The sequence below is a fragment of the Medicago sativa genome, chromosome 6, assembly GCF_051527215.1.
Source record: "Medicago sativa cultivar Bolivia chromosome 6, Bolivia_mono, whole genome shotgun sequence".
Taxonomy (NCBI): Eukaryota; Viridiplantae; Streptophyta; class Magnoliopsida; order Fabales; family Fabaceae; genus Medicago; species Medicago sativa.
In genome coordinates this window covers 18,278,662-18,289,604 of record NC_140754.1, presented here as the reverse complement: position 1 = coordinate 18,289,604, position 10,943 = coordinate 18,278,662, and the positions used below count along the sequence as shown (strand labels likewise).

The 10,943-nt window shown below is 31.3% G+C and overlaps 1 protein-coding gene across 1 annotated transcript; it reads right to left on the bottom strand.

The window, feature by feature from the left end:
- Window positions 1-243: 243 nt before the first annotated feature.
- Window positions 244-3,840, bottom strand: LOC146913393 (F-box/kelch-repeat protein At3g27150-like). The gene is made up of 3 exons (XM_085716560.1): window positions 3,487-3,840; window positions 2,258-2,833; window positions 244-1,491 (listed from the first exon to the last, which is right to left on the bottom strand). The coding sequence occupies exons 2-3, from the start codon at window positions 2,751-2,753 to the stop codon at window positions 755-757; spliced, it is 1,233 nt and encodes a 410-aa protein (XP_085572686.1). The 5' UTR covers window positions 2,754-2,833; window positions 3,487-3,840; the 3' UTR covers window positions 244-754.
- Between the last annotated feature and the right edge of the window lie 7,103 nt (window positions 3,841-10,943).

Genomic DNA, 10,943 nt, shown 5'->3' with positions numbered 1-10,943 from the left:
GGAATTTTGGAGTGTGTTCATCTCATGATCCCAGGTTCGATTCCCTCTGGTGCCAATTTCGGTGGGCAAATTCATACAGAGCTTTGTGCTGGCTTTCGGTGGGCAAATTCATACAGAGCTTTGTGCTGGCTTTAAATGATGCCTCTACAAGTAAGCGGTGAAATTGGTCCCCTCAAATTAGTCGGTCCTTGGATCGGATACCGAGTTTTAAAAAATAAAAATTGATGAATCAAAGACCTATACTTGCGATATAACTAATAGAACACTTTTACATTAACGATAAAACAACAAGATACATGAACAAGCTTGATTACTAAGCCAATGATTATCAAGTAGTTCCATGAAATGAAACCATATGGCTTACTATAAACTTTTTTACAATAAAGGCTTACTACAAACTTTAAATAACAAAAACTTCAAGTAATTAAGAGAAATCTGCTAAAGAAAATTGATTCAATCGATAAGAGGATTAGCTCAAATTTCACAATGCCCTGGGTTCGTATCTTATTATCGATGTGAGACCTCATTGATTGGTAATATCATCTGTAAGTGCATATGCTAGCTTTCTCTTAACCTTCAGGCTTTCTTTGACCTTGGTGAACCCTCGAGATCAAACTTGCCTAAACTCTTATTCTTCAAAATAAAAAACAAAGACAACTTCACACTAACCTTCAACTTTTTCTTACTTTATTTTCATAGAGTTTCATTTCCAACCAACAACTACTTGATCCATAAAACTCATACTTCAAAGTTTTCAAGTCAACATCACAGCACAATTGTGAATAAAATCGTTAAGATTCCCCCTACCACACACAATTTGCTTCCACTCCAAAACCTCCAAATTAGGATGAGGAAAACACTTATAAATCTTCATAACTGTTTTACAAATAACAAGCAATTCATTTTCCAAAGATTTGAGTGCTACACCATAGCCAACTTGGTTATCAGCTCTAACAGGAACAAACCCTAACTTCTTCCACAAGTTACTATCTTTCATATAAACCTTTACCTCATTTGTTGAAGCATCAAGTGTGTACAATTCATTGTTAACAACAGCTATAAGAGGTGGTAATTTTGAACTTGAAAGAACAATATCCTTCAACATGTTAGGAATCAAATTCCACTTGTTGGTCTTTTCGTCGAAGAATTCGCCACATGTTAGATCGTCACCATTTTCATCTTGTCCTCCAATTACATAAAACTTGTTGTCCAAGTAACAACCTGAACAAGATTTTCTCTTTTTGTTCATGTTTGGGAGTTCTTTCCATGTTTGGTTTTCAGAATTGTATTTTTCAGCTGAATTTAAACATGTTTGGTTCATGTTTAAAGCATCAATGCAGTTTTTTGTTTCAACTCCACCAGCAACATAAGCAAAAGTGTCACATGAAGCTTTTGCAAAGACACACCTTGGTGTTATCATTGATGGACCCTTGAACCATTCATTTGTTGTTAGTTCATAACGCCATATAACTGCGCCATCAATCTCCATACCTGTTAATTGGTTTGTTAAAGAAAGAATAATATTGTGTGAAAAAATGTCATTTTGGTCTTGAATGTGTGAGAGGGTGCCACTATACTATAGTCCTCGAATCTATCAAAATTACAAAAACATCGCTGAGTGCGCCGTTTATTAGTAACTTGTAGACCAAACAAACTAACAAAAGACACATATGAAAACCAAACAAACGTTCATGAGTGTGTCTATTTGTCAATGAAATAGACATCTTTATGCGTTTGAGGAACAAACTAACATCTTTATGCGTGTCTTTTGCTAGTAATTTCATAAACCAAACCGTCTAACAAAAAACACATGTGAGTATCAAACTAATAAACGAAAGAAACATACGAGGATAAAAACGACTTATAGACGACACATTAAGTTGTGTTTTGATCGTTTTGATACACTCATGGACTATATATAGTGACACCATCACTCATTCAAGGACTAATCGTCATTGTCTTCCCTAAATGTGTGTTTGTGTCGATATAATCCTTGAATCTATCAAAATTACAAAAAAAAATATTCACGAGTGTGCCTTTTGCTAGTATTTCCATGCATAGACTAAACCGACCAACGAAAGACATATGAAGACTAAACTAACCGACAAAAGACACATGTAAAGACCAAACTGACTAATAAAAGAAACATTCTTGTATGCTTTTGTAATTTCGATACATTCAAGAACTACAGTAACACCGCTTCAAACCTACAAGGACTAAAATAACCAATTACGACACTTGCAGCAATGATACATACCTGAAACAAGTAAATGTGTGCCTGCAGAAAAGGACTCTTTAACACCATTTTCAAATATGTAATCAGATGGAATAATAGGTAGTTTCCTGCATGACTTGAATTGACCATCAAACACACACCAATTCCTTTCACCACCACTTGTTAACATAAAAACTGATGGCTCTTTCAACCCTATCATTCTCCTTATCCTATAGATTTCACCACTCTTCATTAGATTTAAAAACTTCTTGTTTAAGCAACACATTTTCCAGTGTTTTGAAATTGGAAACCTTGCCAATATCATTGTCTCTAGTTCATCACTGAGACATGGTAATGGTAGTAGAACATAATCTGCATCCTTCGGTTCTTGACCTGAGGAGGAACCATTGTCACTAGAAAGTGACAATTGTAGAATTCTCAAATTTTCATTGGAGGAATTTGGTGAATTTCTGTAAATTCCACTGCCAATGAAACTCCACTTAGGTAATGATCTTTTACTAGACACACTATAACTCATTTTTATGCAATTTTTTTTCTTTTTCTCTGAATGTTTTGATGAACAAAAGGCTTCACAATTCACACCTTATTGCTAAGTATCTGCAACAACAGTTACTAGAATTAGATTAAAATTTATGTTATAAGAATAAGACATGCCTATAGTTAATAATGAACTAAAACAGTTTTTGTGTTACCAAAAATGAAGTAACAGAAATTAATGACAGTTAGAAATGTCCTAAACTGAAAATGAAAAACTAATGTCATTTTCATGGATTAAATTAAACATTGTTGTCTCACGCAATCAGATATATTGAGTCTTTTATTGGCTTGACCAAATATTATTGTAACAAAAGACTAAACACATTTAAAGACACTAATTAACCAATCATTTCCAATTCTTTGAAAACTAATAATCACAGAATAAATTAGAGTCAAATAAACAATTAAAATTAAGTGTAGGACATAAAAAATCTTGATGTCACGGTCCAATCGCAGAATAAAAAACTAAATTAAACACTTATAACATACTCTTATCATATAAGGGCTTATGTATAATCTATTTCTATAACAAAAATGAAACGGTTTTCATGCTATAAGATATCTTCATAAGCTATCTTAAAAAGTTTATGAAATTAAACTGATAACAGCTCATGGATACGTCATAGTCTCACAAATGTTTATATCATTAGATAAACTCAAATAATTAAATGCAAAATAAAGATATCATGAATATCATTGAAAAAGATACTTACCTAGAAAACTTCACATGATGAGCTTAAACATGCCAAGATTAAGAAAAAGTTGATTTCTTCATGGTTTCTCCATATTTACTAAGAAGTGAAGAACAAAATAGAAAGGATGAAAATGAAAAGGGTGAATGGATAAATCACAAAGAGAAGAGAATAAAAAGCCATTTACTTAAGACATTAAGTTAGTATAATATAACTCTAATCCATAATTAAGTAGTTAATGTATGAAAACCATATGAAGTTGAAAGGTGGTCAAGATGAGGTGATAGGAGTGAGTTGGAACAAGAAAAGGAAGCCATCAAGATGGATTCAACATGGAGGCATACTCCATTTGTTAGGAAAATAAGTGGTTAAGTAAATAATTAAGGTGTGAGTTTATAGATTATAATACCCTCCAAAAAATAATATTTTATAAGATATGTCGTCATCATCATCATCATTAATTCATTATCTAACTCACAACTATCACTATCTCTTTTTACACATATTTTTTTTTTATAAAAAAAAAAAAAAGCAATTGAAGAGAGAGAGATTGTGTGCTGATTTCATAGGTCATATAGTATAGTTGAATTTTTGAATGGTTTTTCAGCACTCAAAATGTGACAGAAAATATTATTTAAAACCCTAACAAAAGAATGGATAAAATATTGAACAAAAGAGAAAGCAAAAAGGTGTGGACCAGATTCTGTAACCTTTTTTTTTTTTGTGATTAAATAAGTATTATTTTCCTCGTTTTGAGTAACTCTTGGTTGGTTTGGTTTGCAGGTATCTTTGTCATATTCATATAACCACATTACCACCTTCAAAACGTGTTCTTTCCATGCTTGCATTTTGTAATGTTAATTTACCTTGCATTTTCTTCTCATATACTCCAAAATGTAAGGTTTTAAGCAAAGGGTTATGGTAAAGTGTTTTAGGACATTTTTTTTAAAACTTGGTATCCGATCCAAGTGTCTTAGGACACTTGATAAGGGTTTAAAAATAAAAATAGTTGATAAATTTCATCTACAATCCTTAAGATAAAGTTATTTTTTGTTGATTCAGTGTGTTGAATGTATAATTTTTAAGATAAAATTTTCACCTTAAATTTCTTAATAAATGTTTAAAACATTTGTTAGCATTTTCTTTTAAATAAAAGTCTATTAAACAGTAATAGGGGGATCATATGGTGATTTGATGAACTTTCATTAAACCGGAAACCGATTGTGCACTCAACAAAAAAAGTCTACAAAATATTCACTATCTCTCACTTTTTATCTTCTATTCAAATTTAACATAAAAACCAAAATAAAACTGTATTTAACATCAAAATTCTTAATGTCCAAAAATAATTTCTTAGAAGTAGAACAGTTTGATCAACCAACGTCTTGGTACTTTGTACATATACACCATTTCAAAAATTGTTCATTAAAATATACTATACTCTTTTTTGTAGTGGCCAAGATTTAAACCCCGAACCTTGCATATTTTATGCATTGTCCCAACCAATCGAGCTAAGCTCACGAGGACAAAATATACTATACTCTACAATAACCATAGGATGTACATATTTTTTAAATCAATGGCCAAGATAGAAAGATGTTGTTTGCATCTATGAGGTCCAATATCATGCATCCCAATTCATGTGTATTTTAATTCAAGTTGGAAAGTGCTAATTAAGTCCAAGAATATCTGGATTACTTGGACTCTGCACTCAAGCTTTATATATTATTTAATAGTTTTGGATTTAATTTATATGAGAGTCTATGTTGGACAGTTTATTTTTCATTGGATATGCAATGTTAGACAGTTAGAGTGTCTCTTTTCCAACAACATCAAGTACAGATTAATTTAATTAGTCATTTCTTTTTACCAATTTGTCACTTAGATAGTAATATTTTTTTTTTATCAGGAGGTGCGACAACATGTACTCATTTATTTTGAGTCAAGAGTGTATTTAGCAATTTATGTGAGAAAAGCAACTGGGCAGTGATACCAGTTAGCTTTTATTAATTGAGGGCCAACATTATGCAACTTATTTCATGAAAATTGCTCTTTAGGCACCCTAAGGTTTGCTCTCACGCACTCCAAAATGACGTTTTTTTTACCCCTTCCCCAACGGTAGTTAACCACCGTTCACTTAAGCCAACAGTAGTTAACTGTCATTCGCTCAATGTCAACGATAGTTAACTACTGTTGTATTCTAATCATATTCCAAAACAAAACAACAACCTCCCACACTTTTTCGAAACACAACCAAACTCCCTCAAATTCCCATAAACCAACCCTGCATTAAATTTCTTCAAAGTCAAGCAACTAATCAATCATATACAAGTAAGAGTTCATAATCATTTAGCATTCACATTCTTAGTTTTATTTTTGTATAAATTATAGTTTATACAAAAATGGGAGGCAAGCTCACAACATGCTCCACCGCTAATCCTTTCAAGATGACAAAACCAATTCTCTTAAATACAGTGTCTATAGACCTAGGTAACATCACATTAATTGTTATGCATGACTCTTTAAACTCTTTGTAAAAGGTCAACAAATGTTGCTTGTCAAACACAAATGATATGAAAGAATGTTGATTGTCCACAACACATTTTCTTATATTTAGCCACTTTTATTAAAGCGGTTTTGAGGCATGTTTGTCCCACAACAAAAACCGCAGTACCCAATCCCATAAGTCGGGGAGACCCCAACCAAATCCACACAAGCAAGTTTCTCTCCTACCCACTCGTACACCAGAACATACGATGGTCTAAGTGTCGATCTTCCTTCTTATGAGTCTGTCAAGAATTTCAGGGTTGCCTCCTTCTTCACAGATATTTATCCGCTTAAATATATCAAAAAGAACATCCCTAACAAAGTTGTGCCTTTATTTGAAGTCGGAAAGCTCCTTACAATGAACTTTGTGCTCCCCAAAGGTATCCAGACACGCCTTATGGCAAAGATGGACACCTCATCAATACAAAATAATGGAACCATAAGGCGATATATGATAATTGTACGATACTCTATTGGTGACATATGCTAGTCTAACCCATCAATATGGATAATTAGATGAAAATATCGAGCATGTGTTGCTTGCAAACACCCAAAAACTAATTTCTGTCGTGTGGTCATGTCAAACTTCACTTCTATATCCCGAACACTTTTACTAAAAAGGACACTCGTCAAAATATGATGTGCTTTATAGGAGGGATGCTGTCCTTCCTAATAAAATTGCTAAAATCTGAATTTATAATCGTACCATGAAGACCGTCAAAAGCATGGTTAAAATCAAAGTTCATACCACTTATCCCGCTATCTCTCAAAATCAAGTTTTTTTACTACCAAAATTTATTATTGATCTTATTTATTATAAATTGGGGGAAAAAACAAAAGAACACGTTCTAATATTTATTTTGAAAGGAATCCTAATTATTTTTAAGAAGAAATTTAGAGTGAATGTTTGTGTCTCAATCTAAAGTATGAAAGACAGTGAAGCTAGATAACATTCACAATGAAATTTACATTTGTCTCTCTTAAAAATAGTAGAGGAGCTCGAACCCGAAGCATGCGGATCAAAGAAATTCTAATATTTAATTTAAAAGTCTTATGATCGACATTATATTCTTTTTTTTTTTGTCAAGTAGTTTAGTGGTTAGAAATCCTTTACAACATAAATAAGTGGGTTATCTAGGGTTCGAACCCAACCCCTGCATATATTATGCAATGTCTCTACCAACTGAGTTAAACTTACGAAGACGATAACACCATATTCTAACATGCTATATCTATGAGTGTCTAAATAATATTTTATTAGAGATATCAAAGTAACCTCTCTTTCTAATTGATAAAGTAAACCCCTCTTCCTAATTGGTATTTAATATTTGCTTGATTGTACTTTGGTAACTAGAGGGGAATCAAAAACGTCATGTGCTTTGTTCTTTCATGCCTCAATCGTTGCATCTACGTTTCAATACTTTAACAAAGTTCATTCGTGGCATCCACAATTAAAGCTAGCTAGATTATTTATAATCTCTTGAGCCAAAAACGAAATAGCATACAGTTGTGCACGAGCTTATACATAAATCTTTATGCAAACCTCAGAGATTAAAACTTTCACATTTGTGACGTATGTAGGTAAAAACAATTACTTTAACGAGTAAAAAATTTCAAAAGTAGGCATACTATTACTTAAGGGTAAATTTTTGTCATTTCTCCACTACCATGACATTTACCTTATGTTTTTTTTTACTATAAGTGATATGTATCAAGATATTGTGCTTGAATTATAGAAATTTATATTCCGTTTCATATATATTGTTTTAAAAGTCATATTAATTTGACAAAATTATGGTTGTTGTCCCTTAACTTAGTTTTAAATAATGAATTCATTTTTTATCTTTTTTTCATGTTATTTTTTTGTACTTTGGTCTATTTGCAGAGAATTTTTAAACATCAAATTTAAAAATTCATATACCACCAAACCAACCAGCGTGAGTTTATTGAAATAAAATCATAGATTTGAATGTTGAAAATTCATATACGAATTGATAAAAAGGACGAAAATGATGTAAAAAAAAAAAGATAAAGGACGAAATTGAAATATGAAATTATATTAAGTTAAGGGACGACGAGAGAGTACTTTTGCATATTAATTTTCATACACTAACACTCATGTGTGTGATTTTGTTAAGTAGCGTAGTGGTTAGAATTTCTCCTTTGAGGTGAATAAGCGGGGGAATTCGAAATTCAAAATACGGTGTATTCATATGTAATCTAATACCCCTACCAATAATATAAAGTGTTGTAAAATGTATCACTCATTACAAACAATGATTTAGTTTAATAAAAGGGGTTAAACTCTCATAACATAACCAAGCTCTGAATCTTCATTGAAAGATGTGTTAACGTTTGGTGTCTGACAATGTCTCGAATAAGATTATCTTTAGTAGGGGAACCTAAAATTGTGTCACTCATTTTATAAGGAAATGTGAGAATTTAGTGCAATAGGTTGGCGGATTTCTCCTTTATTAATCTCTAGGTTCATCTGTTTTCTCTAACTAGTTTATTAATTTAATCTCTAGGGTTAGGATCTAGTTGTGATTATGATATGATGGATTTGCCTTTCAATATTTTTTTTCTCCTTTCCATATACTACATTTTAATGGAATCTATTATTTTATTTCAAAATTAATCATGCATTTAACATTTCTATCAGAACAAGAGTGGTTGTGTAATTTCATTTATTTATTGGTAACCCTTTTATTTATTTGTAGCACTTGATTAGTGAAAGTGTATAGGATAAGCTTTCGGAGTTGGCCAGAGTATGCTCAATTAATTTACTAATATGGTCCACAAAGACAAATACCTAAGATTATGCTAATTAGGAAACTTATTTAATTTATATTTAATAAACCCACTAATTTTTCTTCTAATTGCTTTTTCTACACAATTCCAAACAGTAATGCTTTCAAAAGGTGGGAGAGGATTATTAAACAAATTATTTTTTTTAGTAGCACTTACCATTTACCTAAATCATCACTTTTTGGGCTGCTAAGATCATGGTATGCTCCAAAATTGGAGAAACTAATTAATTTATGTTTTCAGCTTTTCAATTGGAGTTCATGAAAGGTGATGATAATACTTTTGTTTAGTTTAATATACATAAGAAAACACCTTGTATGTTCATACATTGAACCTTGCATGTTCTTCCACAGAATTCTTTGTCCCATGTAAAGCGACCAAATCACTTTCTTTTTATGAAGATACCAAAAGGTTAGTTAATTAAGAGATATGCTTAAAGCCTATATTTATGCTTTAGGTTTAGGGTTTACTAGAATTTGCCTCTAGTCATAGAGGTTGATTGTTGAAACTTGAAACTTGAAAGCTAAAAGTCTTCAAAATCAAGATATTGGTAATAGTAAATGATTTAGTTATCTTTTGATTATCAGTTTATTTATGTTTGAAAGTTAATTAGTGACAACAAAGTTGTTGAAGGGAATTCCCTTTATATGGTGTTATTGAAAACATTGCAAATAAATATTGTCTATTTTAAGAAACCAAATTAGTATCAAAATTAAGACCAGGGAGAACCGAACCTAAGACTTTGAGAGAAATACACTTCAAAGTCTCAAACCAACATCATTATCGCAAATAAATATTATGATAGTCATCTAAACAATGAACTCATAAATTTAAAACTTCAGTGTTAGTAGCATCCAAAACTTGCAAAGAAAACGATGCGCTATATTATTTAATGGTAGTTTTTCACATAACTAGAATTTTGAAAGAAGAAAAAAAACAGCAAACACTTTTTTTTTTTTTACAAATGCAAACACTTATATAACAATATATGTAAATACTTATTCGGTCCAATGAAAGCAATAGAAACAGGAAAAAAATGACATGAAAACATAACAATGGTTTGTGTTTCTGTGTTACAATGTTCTCTACATTCGTGGAGTATTACAAGTCGAAGAAATCAAACATGGGTCGAGTGCTAAAGTCAGGAACGGATCCATGAATTTTGATTAGTGGAGACAATATTTTGCAATATTCTTATGAAACAAATTTCATTAATATAAGCGATAAAATGATTGTATCAAATAGTAAAAATTTGGAGATTACAAAATTCAATTATACACATCCAATAATTTGAAGGCAATACAAAAAATTTAAATTATAATTGTTCTCTATGCATCTTATATTTTAAATGTGTTTTAAATTTGTTATTTTCAACTGTGAAAAATATATAGATCTTTGTATGTAGCCTAAGAATTATTCTACAATTTATCTTTTATATTGTTGCACATTTGATTCTTGATAAATATAATTATTTAAGAATTTTTAGTGGAGGTATCATTTCACTTTTTTTAATGAAAGAGAGTGAAAATTTTCAGCAAAATATAACAAAATTAATAAGCAAGTGGGGCCCAACTAACACCAACTAGTTTGTCCGTGACTAGGACACTTGAATCCAATCTCAAAAAAATGTATATCCGTTCATTTTTATGAGCAATTAGTGACACTGAATAAGAATTATACGCAGATTCGAAAATCGGTCTCTACTGCTAACAAACTATCTCTCCGGTTAACAAACTAATCACTAATGTTTGTCTACCAAAATGTTGAGTAATCTAAAGTGACCATCTCACAAGTTGAAAAGTCACGCCAAAAAACTACTCTACAAGCACAAATTAAAAAGAGCCAAAGTTCATCTAAATGTGGTAAGTTCGCATTCCTAAGTAAAAAGAAGAGACTACTAATAGTATTATAAGGAGTTCCCAAGTAAAAAAGAGAGCATCTCGCATAGGATATGAGTCATCTGAAGTGACTATCTCAGGAGTTGGGAACCTATCTTGGAGTGCACACAAAGAGCCAAATGTTCATTACTTTTTACAAGAAGGGTCAAATATTTTCTACCAAAAAAGAAGGGCCAAATATTCATTTTACATAGATTTGCATGGTTTTGCGCGTATCAAATTGGA

Coding starts and splice junctions, on each gene's coding strand:
- LOC146913393 (XM_085716560.1), bottom strand. CDS start 2,753: ATGAGTTATAGTGTGTCTAGTAAAAGATCATTACCTAAGTGGAGTTTC. Junction 1,492..2,257: donor CACACATTTACTTGTTTCAG/GTATGTATCATT, acceptor ACCAATTAACAG/GTATGGAGATTGATGGCGCA.